General features: G+C 34.2%; 2 protein-coding genes across 6 annotated transcripts in view; one reads left to right on the forward strand and one right to left on the reverse strand.

Annotated features, from left to right (window-relative positions):
* LOC134230587 (MAPK/MAK/MRK overlapping kinase-like) overlaps nucleotides 1-4,477 on the forward strand; it is a 37,745-nt gene extending 33,268 nt beyond the window's left edge. For 2 of the 3 annotated variants that reach the window (XM_062712423.1, XM_062712424.1), the window contains exons 11-14: nucleotides 87-110; nucleotides 3,012-3,252; nucleotides 3,485-3,673; nucleotides 3,997-4,477. In XM_062712423.1, the coding sequence (XP_062568407.1) occupies nucleotides 87-110; nucleotides 3,012-3,252; nucleotides 3,485-3,673; nucleotides 3,997-4,074 (532 nt within the window). In that variant the 3' untranslated portion in view covers nucleotides 4,075-4,477. The remainder of the gene's footprint in view (nucleotides 1-86; nucleotides 111-3,011; nucleotides 3,253-3,484; nucleotides 3,674-3,996) is intronic. The other variant, XM_062712425.1, reaches the window with a different exon arrangement.
* Nucleotides 4,478-9,054: 4,577 nt separating this feature from the next.
* Nucleotides 9,055-14,579, reverse strand: LOC134230591 (ankyrin repeat and EF-hand domain-containing protein 1-like). Of its 3 annotated transcripts, none has more exons than XM_062712432.1 (9): nucleotides 14,451-14,579; nucleotides 13,652-14,150; nucleotides 13,272-13,471; nucleotides 12,809-13,082; nucleotides 11,847-12,657; nucleotides 11,471-11,697; nucleotides 11,012-11,205; nucleotides 10,657-10,702; nucleotides 9,760-9,890 (listed from the first exon to the last, which is right to left on the reverse strand). In XM_062712432.1, the coding sequence occupies exons 2-8, from the start codon at nucleotides 13,995-13,997 to the stop codon at nucleotides 10,670-10,672; spliced, it is 2,085 nt and encodes a 694-aa protein (XP_062568416.1). In that variant the 5' UTR covers nucleotides 13,998-14,150; nucleotides 14,451-14,579; the 3' UTR covers nucleotides 9,760-9,890; nucleotides 10,657-10,669. The 3 variants fall into 3 exon arrangements, with proteins under 3 accessions (XP_062568414.1, XP_062568416.1, XP_062568417.1); XM_062712433.1 differs by lacking the exon at nucleotides 10,657-10,702 and adding an exon at nucleotides 10,889-10,912 and having other exon boundaries at nucleotides 9,828-9,890; XM_062712430.1 differs by lacking the exon at nucleotides 10,657-10,702 and having other exon boundaries at nucleotides 9,055-9,890.
* Between the last annotated feature and the right edge of the window lie 979 nt (nucleotides 14,580-15,558).

Consider the following 15,558-nt stretch of genomic DNA (forward strand, 5'->3'; position numbering starts at 1 on the left):
GTCTCACTGAAGTACTTTATTCATGTGGTTCAAAACTTGTAACTTCTAACTGTTGTCAATAAAATTGTCACTTAATGTTTAATCAGGACAACAAAACAATCAAAGCAAAGGTAGTATGAAAGATTGCACTGAATTTTTTTTGTTTTCATAATATTTTTATGTCTGTACTCAAACTTAGATATGTGTTCATGAAGGTGGGAATATTAATATTTTGGAATTGGAATGACATATCTTTTGCAAGTGTTATTACTGGTAAAAATTACTTTATAATGCTTGAAATAAGCATTGGCATAGACCTTAATAAGTCTTGTTAAAAGAAAAATCTTTTTTTTTTAAATTGAGAAGAGAGATTTATTTACAAAAATTCAAATACTGAACAGGCCAGACCAATAGATTTTCTGAAGTCAGCTAGATTTGATGCATTTAAAATTGTTCATATGTTCCATTTGGCAAAAAATAAAAATATATGCCACTATCATTTTGATAAAAGAAATTGCAATTTAAAAACATTGAAGTTTGTTAGTATCAATCCTTGTAGGCAGCATTTTTCATCATAGATCAAAGGGGTATGGAAATGATAACATATCTAAGTTAGATTGGTGTTAGTCCCGCAGAAATTCTTGCTGGGTGTTTGTAAACTTTTACCTGACTGCTTTTTCTAAATTGTTTGATATGTAAATGTGTGCAGTCTCCCTAGGTGTAGGTATTACAGGTAGACATTATCCAGAACCACTGAAGGAATAGACTCGCCAATATTCAGTTTCCTTTGATAGGGTAACAGCCTTAAAGAGTTTTTGATATGTAAGGAAAGGAAAAATCAAGACTTTTTGGAAAATTGAACTGGAAGAAATAACAGGTCTACAAAACGATGATTTTAAATGACTATTTGATCTAGGGTCATATTTTTAGCTGTACTGGTCAGAGACCAGAAGAGCTTATGCGATAGTAATGCGTCCGTCGTCCGTCCGTCTGTCTAGCTGTCTGTCCGTTTATAAACAATTTTTCAAAATGCTACTCCTCCTACAGTTTTGCTCTGATTTCAATATAACTTGGCACACAAGTTGACTACACCAAGATACATAATTCTGTTTATTGGTTTTTGATTTCAAAGAACAGTGTTGCCGTTGTTACTAAAAATAGAAATTTCTGTGAAAAACATTCAAAATGCTACTCCTCCTACAGTTTTGGTCTGATTTCAATATAACTTGGCACACAAGTAGACTACACTAAGATACATAATTCTGTATATTGGTTTTTGTTTCAATGAACGGTGTTGCTGTTGTTACTTAAAAAAGAAATTTCTTTGAAATACATTTAAAATGCTACTCCTCCTACACTTTTGGTCTGATTTCAATATAACTTGGCACACAAGTAGACTACACTAAGATACATAATTCTGTGTATCTGTTTTTGTCATTATTCTATTTATTGCTTTTGTAAAGTTTTATATCCCAACTGCTACTTTTCTCTTTCTTTATTATAAGTACAAACCAGTAGAGCTTCAGTCTCGACAGAGACTTCTGGTTTATGATGCCCTAATTCCCGCATCAGAGTATTGGGTTTTTGTACATATATAAGCTTACTAATCCCCTAAAAAATATAGCAGATGATAAATATTTGATGTTTTGCCCTATTTTTGAAGCTTTATCAAAAACACTAATTTACGTTTGGTTGTTTGAATTAGTGCTTTAAATCTGCATGAATCTATGGTGTGGCAATATATGTTTACTCCCTGCTTCACATGATAGAACTGAAAGGGATCATTTAACACAAATGAAGTCTTTTAAGACATATTTGTACTGTCATTATCATTGTAAGGTGTTCCTAGGAATTCAATTCATGAAAGTGGAATACATTGTATATTATAAATTGAATTACTCAATGCATTTCTCACAATGATAAACCATGTTATTGGTTTAAGAAAGACTTGTACAAGCAGGATGATATATATACATGTGTAATTTCAAATGCTCATCTTGAATTGATTGTCATAACTGAACAGAGGTGCTGATGAAACACATGCACTTTTATATACCTACAATACTTTACATGACCTACAGGAAAAATTGTATATACATGTATTATATTCCAAATATAAATAGGTACCCAGCATTGTTTTAAAAAAAATTTTGTGTTACATATGGTGGTTGGATTTCAACTTGTATTGTACTAAGTTATGCAATACAGTGTCCAGTTTTATTTAGAGGGTAAATAATTTAATTCTAAGTAATATACAGTATATGACCAAATAAAACTCAATTTCGTTTCGATTTCTATGCCCCGACCACCATGAATGTGGCAGGGACAAATAATGTTTTTTATGAGGATCTTTGACTCTTCTGTTCTTCCCTGATCACTCTTTAAATGTTGCTCAGTTTCAAAGAGAACTTTTCGCAATGTTTTTATCAAACTTCATGTGTTAATTCATATTGTTGAGAGATATTCAACCACATCAACATTTTTTTACCTTTCATTTGACCTTTTCACAATTTTGTGTTTAATATAGCTCAATTATAAAGAAATTAATACTGTAGATCACTTAATTTTCGCGACACTTTATTTTTGCGAGCTTGTCATTGACTCTTTATTAGCGAGACAAATTTTTCACGAATTGTGGTCATTGCTTTATATAATCTTAAGGAATTCTATTATACGCGAGAAAGAAATTTTTGCGAGCATACCGTCTCGCGTAATTACGCAAAAATAAAGTTCTCGCAAATAAAAAGTGATTTACAGTAATCAAGATATTTTTTTATCAAACCTTTATGGTGATACAAATTGGTCTGAGATTTTCAACTTCATTAATATATTGTCATCGAAAGTTGGGGATATTATTTCAGTCTGTCTGTCCATCCATCAGATTGTCCTCTGATTTAAAGAAACTTTACAAGACAGTTTACTTAACGCAAATTTCATGTTATATTTCTAGCTAATCCTGGTTGGGGCCTATTGTTCTTTCTTTGCATCTGCATTAATATAAATTAAAAAAAATAAAAATGCTTGCTCTGTAGGGATGCTGACAAGAGAGCAGCACTGGCAGCAAAGGCCAAGGAAAAGGAAGAGGAGAAAAAGGAACATGTACGACCTGTTCAGAAGGATGAAACGGCGACCATTACAACACTAGAGGTGGATACCTCACGGACAGACAAGAAAAAGGCCGAGACAGAAATATCAATACCCAGCCTACCCAAGGCTCCTTCACTGCAATCCCATCCACACATCTTCAAAGACAGGAAAAAAGTGGATAGAGTGGTAAGGAATAGCCCCTTTAAAAAAAATTGATTCTCCTTTGCCATGGTTTATTATGTAAGTGTATTAGGGCTGCAGCAGTATCTTTTATTAATTTGTTTTAACAAATTACTATTTTGTCATAAAAAAATTCTCATTTGCTGTAACAAATTATAAATATTAACCTTTTTTTCTATACAAATTTACATACAAGGGTTCGATAAATTGGCTTTAATATGTCTGTTTTTGCTTCCAGCGTCGGCATCGTAGAGTGCTAGCGGAAAGTCAGCACCAGTATAATCACACAGGTCTTAGTTTACCCAAAGTATCAATGAATCCGTCCTTTCATACGAGTTCATTCGGAGGTCATTATAATGCTCACAACCCATCTGCTTCCACAGTGTCCTTGCTCCCTAGCCTTAGTAGCACCTACAAACCCCCAAAGGTAAGCTTTAGTGGTCTGGCAATGTAAATACATTTGAGGTGCTTTGCCGGGTAAACTCGGCAAAAAGAATACTGCATAGTAATATTCCAAATGTATATAATTTTGGTTTAGCTTCAGGTTCAGTGTTTTTGATAAGGGCTGCAACTCCACTTTTAAACACTAATTCTTTCAAAGCAGTTAGTATTATCTTGTCAATTCTAGTACATGTATTCTTAGTATCCTGTGTATGTTTATCTTAATATATACATGTATGTGATTTTTTTTTTTTTATTTAGTCTTTCTTCCTGAAGACATATTTAAGCAATTTTTATTGTTAATTACAGCCTGCAAACAAAGCCAATAAAAACATCTTTGGGAGTTACCAGCTTCCTTCATTGGACAGGAGAGGTGCCGGATTCTGACGAGCCCTTGTTGTGTTTGGATTATTTAATGTGGAGTCAGGGAGAATTCTGGAACTAAATCAAGCCTTGTGAACATTTTATCAAGGAAATTTCAGGAACACTGTTGGAATTATTTATCATGTCAGTGACAAACAAAATTATTTTTATAGCAATGAATGAATTGTTTCATAATTATGTTAGTTCAATGTGTTTTTGGGAGACGATAAGGTTTATTTTTGTTGATCCAAAATTTAATGTTAGTGATGGCATTTGAAGCATTAACCAATATGATTATATGTTATGCATACTACATGTATTTAGAGTGTGATTAATGCATTTTTTAAAATTCTTTAAGTTTATAATTAAGATCCATTGGTTAATTTACTTTAGAATAAATAGTTATTTTGAAATTAACTGACTTTTAGGTTAAACGGTACTTTTAAAATAATTGATTCTTTGGTTTTTAGGTTGAAATGTTATGAATTATGATTTTTATTTCTGTAACATGAATACAATGTCTTGATCAATTTTGAAGAGTTCATGCCAAGATATATTACAACTTGGTAATCAAAACTTTTCATGCATTAGGAATTATCAAACTAGTAAAAGATAAATTTGTGTTTCATATCTGTACAAGTATAAATTCAGTGTTTTCTGATTAATATGATATTTTTGGATACAGCTTTATATAATGAAAAATATAAATCTTGTCTGTACATGTTTAACAAAATTTTAAAGTTGTCAAAGCTAGTACGGTATCAAGAAATAAATCAATTAATTTTTGTTGTAAAGTACCGGGGTATATGAGATTATTGGGTAAACTCTCTCATGCATTTTATTTGAAAATGGTTGCATTGAATCTTGTACATGTATATTTATCTAAAACATAATGTATTCTAAATATTTTAATAGGAAATGGGAATTAAATTTTTAATGCACAAACCAGTGAAGAAGCTAGCTCTGAGACTCATTGTTATGCCCAGAAGAAATTGTTTATTTGAATATTTTTGTGTAGGATATACCTTAATTTATTAAGGTTAAATTAATGATATAATTTTTGATTGTGCCAAATAATTTGAATAAGGCAGATATCTTTATATTTTGTAGACATGTTTGTATATACAAGTGCATGCATAAATGTCCAAAAACATTCTATCAGATATTCCTCTTAAAAACTGCCACAGAAAAAAAAAAGATTTTGTGAAATGTGCTTATCAGGGATTTGGTTTTTTGCTGTGCATCAATACAAACACAATTTGGTATTTATAATAAATACCAGTAGTAAAATGTAAGTGCTAATTATGAATTTAATATTTAATTTGAATTTTAACAGCCCACCTATATTTTCCAATTGGATGCAAATGAAATCAAACATTTTTAAGTTCTGTGTAACATTTATTTTGATATGTAGACATTTGAATTTGTGATGCCTTTATAAGTAAGGCATTTGTTGTATTTTGTTAAGATAAACCAGACCACCAGAATGATCCAGTATTATTTATCCTGCTATGTAACTTCTTCAGCTATTTTACTGCTTAAAAACAAAGAAAAGAAAAAGAAAACAGATTATTTTCATTTACAATGTTCATGGGGGTAACAACATTTCACCTTATTTTTATATTTCTCAAAATCCCATCTTGTTCCCCACAAGATGTCTTCTTGAATTATATTTATATTTGAGTTTTTAAAAAAAATCTTAAGCTTGTGAAATACTTCACTGATCATGATCCATTATTTCTAACAATTTATGTATTACATGTAATATGCATCCGTCCTTAAACTGTACTACCAACAGCTGACATTCCAACTACATGTACATCTCAACTTTTGAGCTTAATTTATCTTACTTTGTAAAGTTAAGCTGAGCTTTATCTCGACTTGTGAGATGAACCAGCTGAAGAGAAGTCGTATCCTATATATATATAGACCTAGTGTTTGATTTTATGGCTTTTCCTTTAATCGTTTAATTCCATCCAAAACTTTTGATTTTATGAATATTTTTTTTATTTATTTTGCTCATGTATCATGTAGTCTTTCAAAGCCATTGTGATAAATGTATTATTTAGTATTTGTATTATAAGTGAGGTAGATGCTGAATAGTAGTCTAATTCCTACTGATATATTAAAATCAATAAATTCTGTAAAATATCACTATGGACTTATTTTCATAAACCATTTATGAAGTAATGAGGTGCATACTTACTGTTGATGTCTTAGTAGGTTGACATCCAATTGGTTTCAGAATAACAGTTCACTCTTTTGTAGCAAAAGACATTCATGTGGCCCCATTGTTCAAATTAAAAAAATCAAGAGTATAATGACATGTTAGTAAAAAAATCCATTTTCTGGATGTTGTAAAGACTTTGATTTAAATTGATCTGTTAATTTCAGTTTCATGGAATGTTGACTGGGTCATGAAGATAATCCCTTCTTATTTTGAAGTTGAGACATAACCTACACTTTTACAGATTGAAAATAGCATATTTTAGCTCACCTGAGCCGAAGGCTCAAGTGGGCTTTTCTGATCACATTTTGTCTGTCGTCCGTCTGTCTGTCTGTCTGTCTGTAAACTTTTCACATTTTCGACTTCTTCTCAAGAACCACTGGACCAATTTTGACCAAACTGGGTACAAAGCATTCTTGGATGAAGGATAAAGGGCAAAGTCTCCTCACAAGGGGAGATAATCAAGAAAAGACAAAAATAGGGTGGGGTCATTAAAAAATCTTCTTCTCAAGAACCACCGGGCCAGAAAAGCTGAACTTATGTGGAAGCATCCTGGGTTAGTCTAGATTCTACATTGTTCAAATCATGACCCCCGGGGTAAGGGCGGGGCCACAATGGGGAATCAAACTTTTACATAGAAATATATAGGAAAAATTTTCGAAAATTTTCTTCTGAAGAACCACTGGGCCAGAAAAGCGAAACTTACGTGGAAGCATCCTGGGGTAGTATAGATTCTAAATTGTTCAAATCATGACCCCCAGGGGTAGGGCGGGGCCACAATGGGGAATCAAACTTTTACATAGAAATATATATAGCAAAAATCTTTGAAAATCTTATTCTCAAGAACCACTGGGCCAGAAAAGCGGAAACTTATGTGGAAGCATCCTGGGGTAGTATAGATCCTAAATTGTTCAAATCATGACCCCCAGGGGTAGGGCGGGGCCACAATGGGGAATCAACCTTTTACATAGAATTATATAGGAATAATCTTTGAAAATCTTCTTCTCAAGAACCGGGCTGGAAAAGCTGAAATTTATGTGGAAGCATCCTGGGGTAGTATAGATTCTAAATTGTTCAAATCATGACCTCCAGGTGTAGGGCGGGGCCACAATGGGGAATCAAACTTTTACATAGAAATATAAAGGAAAAATCTTTGAAAATCTTCTTCTCAAGAACTGGGCTAGAAAAGCTGAAACTTATGTGGAAGTATCCTCAGGTAGTGTAGATTCTAAATTATTCAAATCATGACCCCTAGGGGTAGGACGGGGCCACAATGGGGAATCAAACTTTTACATAGAAATATATAGGAAAAATCTTCTCAAGAACCACTGAGCCAGAAAAGCTGAAACTTATGTGGAAGCATCCTGGGGTAGTTTAGGTTCTAAATTGTTCAAATCATGACCCCCGGGGTTGGGCGGGGCCACAATGGGGAATCAAACTTTTACATAGAAATATATAGGAAAAATCTTCAAAAATCTTCTTCTCAAGAACCACTGGGCCAGAAAAGCTGAAACTTATATGGAACATTACTGAGATAGTGTAGATTTCAAATTGTTCAAATTATGATTAGTGGGGTAGGGTGGGGTCACAATATGTATTACAAGGGGGAAATCTGGTGAAGAACAGCATCCCATGGTCAAAGCTTCTCAGGTGAGTGATGTGGCCCATGGGCCTCTTGTTTTGTTTTTAAGCCAAATTTGGAAGAAAATTCATCTTAAGGGGATGAGATGGGGGAAATCTCTACACAATGTAAACCACTGTTTAAATAATTATTCTGTGTCAAGAAAAAAATGTTTATCTGCAACAGACTGAGCATGAAGGTCCGGTTCTCCAGTGTCTACCAGCAAAAGTCATAGTGCAGGTGTCATCCCACCAAAAAATGTGAAAGACTAATTTTTTGCTTTTAGGATGTACAGTAAAACTCAGTCATTAAGAAGTCACTGGGACCTGTGAAATTACTTTGCTTTAGTTGGGGATCCTAGATAACTTTGCTATATCTGTGAATTCGCACTATCCATGTTAGTACTAAACAAGTTGTACTCTCATATCTTGTATAGAATGTTTAGCTCACCTGAGCTGAAAGTTCAGACTCCCCCTTTGTCTAGATTCCATTCCATCTTTAAAATGTTTATGTGACTTTTTCTCAAGAACCTTTGGGACAATTTCAACCAGACTTGCCATGAATCCTTAAAAAAAGGGATCATATTGTTCAAAAGAAAAACTTTGCCCTCTTTCAGGGAGAGAGAATTATCATCAGAATGGCATAATACTGACTGGCCATATTAATTATGTAAGCACATCATGAGAGTAATTAAGGGGGTCACAAAAGTTTTACTTGATTAAATTACATGTGGGAAAAATCTTCTAGATTCTTCTTATGGGTTATTAAAGTGTATAAAATATATTCATAATGATATTGAATTGGAAGCATCCTCTGGTATTGTAGATTCATATATCTACAAAACATGGCCTCCAGATATAGGGTGGAACCACAAAAGCTTACTTTTAGAACTACTCTTAAAGAAAAATATACTATTTCTGTTGAATCATTGTAATACAATATGGGATTAAAAAATTTTGGCTGGTTGAAAATTTATATTTTGCATGGGCCTCCCAAATTGAATCATGGGGGGAGAGGGAGAGAATTATTTTGACAATTGTCTTAATTGAATATGAAAGAGGTAAATTATTAATCCAGATGCCTTGTGAAATATATTGATTCCACAGTATTTTATCAAATGTAAAGCACCAAAGTATTACCAAAAATATTTATTTGATAAAACGACTTTAAAAAGTGTTAACAAATACACAAACATCTTCAGTACATCCAACTAAATAATGCATTCCCTCACATGCATATAATTAACAAAATACACTTACAAATTGAAGACAAGCATGCTCAATATAAAGAATGAACAATTCAAAAATCAAATGCATGATTAAGTAAATTACAAAAAAATAACTTCAAGGCTTAAAGAAATTATTTTGATAAATTTTCGTAGCAGGACAAGTCAACCAAGTCATAATGAATATTTCAAATATTCAAATTAAAGGCACTTTAACCTGATACCTCACTGAAACAAAGTGGCATAATATATCACAGAATATTGGCACTAAATCATAGAAAAATTAAAATAAGAGATGGAAATATCACAAAAATTTCTTTGCATGTAAAAATGCAGATATATTTAAGCATTGTAAAGAATGATAAAATCACAAATATGAAAAATAATCATCAGATCAGCAGTATACTGAGTAAATCATGCATTTCTCCTGGTGAATAAAATTACAAAAACTTCTATCAAAATCAACATCATTAATCATCATCCCCTATTTCTTCACACTTTTTAGTTATATTTTTATTGAAAGGCATCTCAAAGTCCTCGAAGTCCACCTCCCAGCCGTACCGTTCCCTGTTGATTTGTCGTTGTTTAATGAGTTCATCACTGCTGGGCTGCTTGGTCCAGGGAATAAGAGGTGTGTATGTAATGTCCTCCTGCTCATCCATGCCCCCCGCTAAAGCCGAGGCAGCCCTCAGAATGGAGCCTTTCCTCTGCCTCGGGGGCTGATCGTCAAACTCCCCAAATCCAAGAGGTCCAGAGTGTGAATGATGCTGAAATATAAAGAAATGTGGATTGTAATCCTGTGGACTATCCGTAATCAGGGTTACATATAGCTTAAATAGAAAATAAAGCAAAGAGGATCTTTATTTAATGTCTTACTAGATTTCTAAAAATTTCCTCTTAATTCAAGTTTAAATTAAACATTCAGAGGTAATTACTGGTATTTAATTAAGAAAGATTTAGAGGTTAAAGACACATACATGTATCAAAAGCTAGTGTTAAGAAAAACTAATCTTGATTAAAGTGGCTCTAATTATGAAAAACAAAATTGTGTCTAAATGCCACAGGTACCCACGAAAGTGTTCAGCTAGGCAGTTACAAGAGCTGACGCCAAACTGTTTGTATTAAATGCTAATATTTTTACTGGTTTATATTCTTAACAAAATAAAATTGCAAATTTAAAATTCTTTTGAATTGTTATATTAATGAAACATATGAATCTAACAAACAGTTTGTCTGGAAAAGGCAGGTAATTAATATCTATGTCATAAGTACATGTACTACAATGATAGCTTAGTAAAAGGAATAATGATTATAACTTTCTTAATGCATTTATCACCTTCGTTGTGAATATTTGGTCCACAAAAATAGTTTAATTCCCTCTTCACTATTCTAAAGTTTGAGGATGCATTTTCTTATTATTTCATAACACATTGTATTTAAATTGCATTAAGAAAATTGCCACACTTGAAGGTTACATGTATTTGAGGTTTTATCTCTTTTCACACCCAAACCAAAATGTTAAGAAATGCTTACATGGTGAGTAACACTAAACCATATTAGAACTCTGCCTTGAGGGTACCTGTGTTATACAGAGCAAAACAGCACAGTCACAAGCAAATCCAAAATTAAGTTTGCTTTTCCTCAAACATTATAAACATAGAATTTTAACAAGGTTACTGATCATTCTATTAATTCTACAATTTTGTAAGAATACTTGTGTTATATAAACTTTTTATCCACAGCCAAAATATCAAATTACCAGTACCTCTGAATTTATCCACTTTTAATTCTACAAATCAATTTATCTCCCCTTACTTTACAATGTTCTGGTGATAATAAAAAAAAAAAAGTAAACACTTCTATGGCATCAAACACTCCTAATACTTACAGCAACATTTTCCTTCATTTCAGGGGCAGGTCCTGACGAGGGGCGGGTGGTCTTGCCCCCTCCTCCTTTGCCACCTTTCTTTCCTTTACCCCCCTTCTTATCCCCCATGGCTGGCAGACTTTCCCATTTTAACTGTACAATATCTATGACCCTAGGGTCAGCCCAGGAGATGGCAACATCCATAGGGTTGTGACCTGAAATGTAAATCATAATTAGATATATAAAATGTCCTTTGAAATTTAATCCTCAACTTTTGGAGTGGACAGATTTTCACGAATGAAGCAAATGTCTTTAAATACTTTAATGCCCTTCCAAAGTATGAATTCATTTTTAAAATCAAGCATAGACCATGAATATGCCATTCTTGATTGCTCAAAGAATTCATGACACTTATTTGCTCTATATTTTAAATGTATAGCAAGCAGTGAAGTACATGTATGCTTACAGTAAAGAACCTACCCTTAGCATTTTCTGTCTGCACTTTACATCCCCTGCTGATGAGATATTCCACCACACTATCTCTAGAACTCTCTATGGCTCTAGTGAGTGGCGTACCACCATTCATCGTAGTGGCATCAATTTCAGCTCCATGCTCTATAAGGTATTCCACCACATCCAGCATACCAGCATGGCAGGCATGGTGAAGCGGTGTCCATTTAAAGTTGTCCCTGGCATTGATCATTGCTCTGTTGAAATATAAGACTGATGTTAAAAAGACAACTGTGAAGTGATAAACTTCTAAACTGACAGCTTCATTGATTATACCAATAATTCAGCATCAATGTACTTTCTGTAGTTAATTAGCACTGTTTCATGTGTTAGTTGATGTTCTTACCCATTCTCTACCAGGAATTTGACCATATCTATCCTGCCAGTGGCACAAGCAACCATCAGTGGAGTCTTGTAGTACTTATCCCTTGTGTCTACTGTACTACCCCTCTGGAAGGCATTCTTTAATGAGTCAAAGTCCCCATTTTTAGCAGCATCAGCAATGTTCATGTACATCCTGTCTGGGTGGTTCAGGTACCAGGCAGAATCATCCTGTAAAGGGTGGGCCGGCGGTCTGTCTCGGTCGAAGCGGTTAGTGTCCGTGAAGTGAATGTGTCTCTCTATGAACATCTCAGGTGGTGCGCCTCCGTAAGTTCTGGGTCCCTCGTCCTGAGTACAGATCGGCATAACAAGCTTAAACTTTCCCTTCTTTTTACCTCCCTTGCCCTTCTTTCCTTTCTTTTTCTTTTTGCCCTCAAAGGCACTCATTAAATAGTTTTTATTCACATATTTTTTGCCTCCCACAAAATCATTAAAGTCAATATTGCCATCGTGATTTTTGTCGTGAGCTGTCAGAACTTTCTTCATGTCTTCCTCCTCAACAGGTGCCCCCATTCCAGTCAGGCTGTCTGCAAAGTTGTCCTTTGTCACAGTTCCCTTCTCATCAGGGTCATATTTCATCATCATGTTGATAATCTTTTCTGATCTCTCGAACACCCAGTCATACAGAGCTATGGCCCATGGCTCGTTGTTCTTGCCGACTTTACCGAATGCCTTCTCTGCTTTCCTACATTCTTTTGTAGCCTCTTTGTGATCCCTATCTTTTGCCAAAGTCCTACCAGTCTCTCCTTCATTGTTTTTTGGCTTAGGATTGCAACCTAACAGAGAAATAGCATATTGTGTGAGTTCAGATATTTTATACATCTAAGCTCAGATTTTGTTTTAGTAAATAAATATCCAATTAGAAGAGCACACCCTAGGTTAATTTTGCAGTCTTAGACATTTAATTTTTTTTTTACTTTTCCTCACCTCTTTGTGCTAAGAATTTACAGCACATTCCATGGCCATTCATGGCAGCATTGTGAATTGGAGTATTTCCTTCTGAGTTTGTCTGATCAAACATTGCACCATGTCCAGACATACAGGCCAATACTGGTAGACTGCCTCCAATGGCAGCATAGTGTGCAGCATGGTTATGCTTTATATCTAAAGCATTTACATCTGCCCCACGCTCCAGAATGGCACGAACAACTTTGACACTCCCACTAGCTGCAGCAGCCATTAGACATGTCTTCCCAGTTTTCTGAAAAAAAATATTGAGTAACCTCAGTAACTTTGTAAATGTTTTGCTCTCCTCCAAAATCAATTTGAATGATGAGGAACAATCAAGATACTAAAAATTTCAGGCAATAAGAATCAAAAGGGACAATCAAACTTCTAAATCAATAAACCTGCATATCTGATTTTTATTTAGTACTTTATATTAATTTACCTCCTGTTTTCCATTTGGGTTGGCACCTTTCTCTAAGAGTTGAATGCAGGCTTCCTCATTGTCCGTGGCTGTTTCACATGCATAGAGAAGCACGGGAATGCCCTCGGCTGATATGTTATTGGGGTCAGCTCCGTTTTCTACTGCTATTTCCAGACACTTGGCATGTCGTTCCGTAGGAGAGATGCAGTAAAATAGGATACCTGGTGATAATGAAGTGTGATACAAGACATTGTCCAAATTAGATGGTTATGAAGGTTTAATATTGATTTTTGCTCTCTTCTGGTAAAAGTGATAATTTGTTTTAATGAGCAAGCATGGGGAATGTCTCAAAATCCATGGTATTTTTATATAATTAAATTATTATACTTTGTTAACATTACCTTTGCCTTCCAAATCTTTTATATCCATTTTAGCCCCAGCCTCCACCAATTTTTCTAGACACTGCACATGGCCATACTCTGCTGCTCTCATTGATGGGGACCTGCCCTTCAAATCAACAGCATCAGGGTGGGCTCCGAGCCCAATTAGAAACTTTATCATTTCATCGTCATTGGCTGCTGCAGCCACCCCAAGGGCCGTGAATCCTTCATTGGCATCATTGTAATTAATCAAATGTGGGACTCCATGGTTTGTGAGTTTTTCTATTTGACCCATGTCCTTTTCACGAACACATTGTAAAAGTTTGCACACTTGCAGTGTTTCTAGTCTTGTTTCAGCAACAGGCATTTTGGTTTATTTTTTTCTTCTCGCTCCAATAGGGAAATTGACTAGAACTTCTTTATGGTTATCAATAATGAGAGTGATTAATGATTGTTCATTCTCATCATACCATTGTTAATATTTAATGTATTTCATCCCAAAGTGCTTCCAATGCTAAATCTACAAGAAAAAGTGACATAGGCTTACAGGGGCATGAACATTGCATGTTGCATTATCATATGCATATCTGTATACAGTAACACTTACTATTTAGCTTATATATACTTTTCTGTGTATGTTTAATAGTCAAAATTAAAATATTAATATTAAATTCAAACTTTGACCTCCTCATTAAAAAAATGCTCATTATTCTTTTTTTATATAGATCACGTCAACATCCATCCGACACGTAAACTGGCGATAAAATGATTATTTTCCGACTCCTTAATCATGACATCTATAAAACATGAAGTAATGTACCTGTTGTCTTACGAGAGGCTGACAGGAAATCTTGTTATCAAGGATTGCGTGTTGATGTCTTCTATTTCATTATTTATTCATTTTGACGAGCTTAACCCGCCATTGCTGTTTGTTTGTCTCTAAGGAAGCGGTTTCGCTATCGGAGACCCTCGGCTTTTTCCGTAGCGAGCGAAGGCACCTGCTGGGACGATCAGTTCGCGGGAAAGCGGTCAGCGGGAGAGGGACTGGGAACAGTCAAGTCTAATAAACTGTTAACAGATTATATTGGGCTTTTTTACACATTGTAATAAGTATTATAAAGTATTATTGGAAAGAGTTGAACAGGGAAATTATACACAGTACGTACAAAATGTAAGCTTTCCAAAAGAAGAATGTTTTTCCTTCATACTAATTTTTTTAAAAACAAATTATATTAGTTTTATTTTGAAAGGAGCCCTTCCTTTAAAAAAACCAAGTAAGTTAAAAAAATAAAAATAACCAATTCCAGTTCATTTAGCAAATGCAGCACCAAAACACAATAGTTCTAAAGGGGGGAAGAAGGGGGGGGGGCAAACAAACAAAAACATATATTTTTTTAATTTTTGATCTTGATAAACTACCGTATCATGAGGTGGACAAATAGTAATTTTGTTTCCCGCTTTCATGAAAGCGAGATGACATTGAATCAGGGGACATTCATTGAAAGTTTGTCACAAAAACTTTAACATTGGTCATATCTGTTGAATGAGAAATATAGGACTTTCATATTAAAGATGTGTATTGTCTGTGACAAGACTTTTCTAAATACGCTTTGACTTTTTGACCCCGTGACCTTGATGTTTCACCTACTTTTCAAAAATTTAATCATTACTTTAAATTGGCCATAACTTTTGAATGAGAAGAGAGAACTTCCTTGACAAACGTGTTTTAAATACCACTATGACTTTTGACCCCGTGACTTTGATAATTCACCTGAGGTTTGACCTACTTTTCATAAACTCTAATCTTGGTCATAACTTATGAATGAGAAGAAATGGGCTTTCGTACTTTACCTTACATTACCTGTCACAAGACCTTTCTAATTACACTATGACTTTTGACCACATGACCTTGAACCCTGACGTTTGAA

Source organism: Saccostrea cucullata, unplaced genomic scaffold (assembly GCF_032062105.1).
Source record: "Saccostrea cucullata isolate Sc308-1 unplaced genomic scaffold, CSIRO_AGI_Scuc_v1 ctg320, whole genome shotgun sequence".
NCBI lineage: Eukaryota > Metazoa > Mollusca > Bivalvia > Ostreida > Ostreidae > Saccostrea > Saccostrea cuccullata.

What these genes read in the sequence shown, in the direction of transcription:
- LOC134230591 (XM_062712430.1), bottom strand. Translation starts at nt 13,997, where the DNA reads ATGCCTGTTGCTGAAACAAGACTAGAAACACTGCAAGTGTGCAAACTT. An exon ending in AAAAGATTTGGAAGGCAAAG is followed by an intron (nt 13,472 to 13,651) that starts GTAATGTTAACA and finishes CATTATCACCAG; the next exon opens with GTATCCTATTTTACTGCATC. An exon ending in TAAATTCTTAGCACAAAGAG is followed by an intron (nt 12,658 to 12,808) that starts GTGAGGAAAAGT and finishes TTTCTCTGTTAG; the next exon opens with GTTGCAATCCTAAGCCAAAA.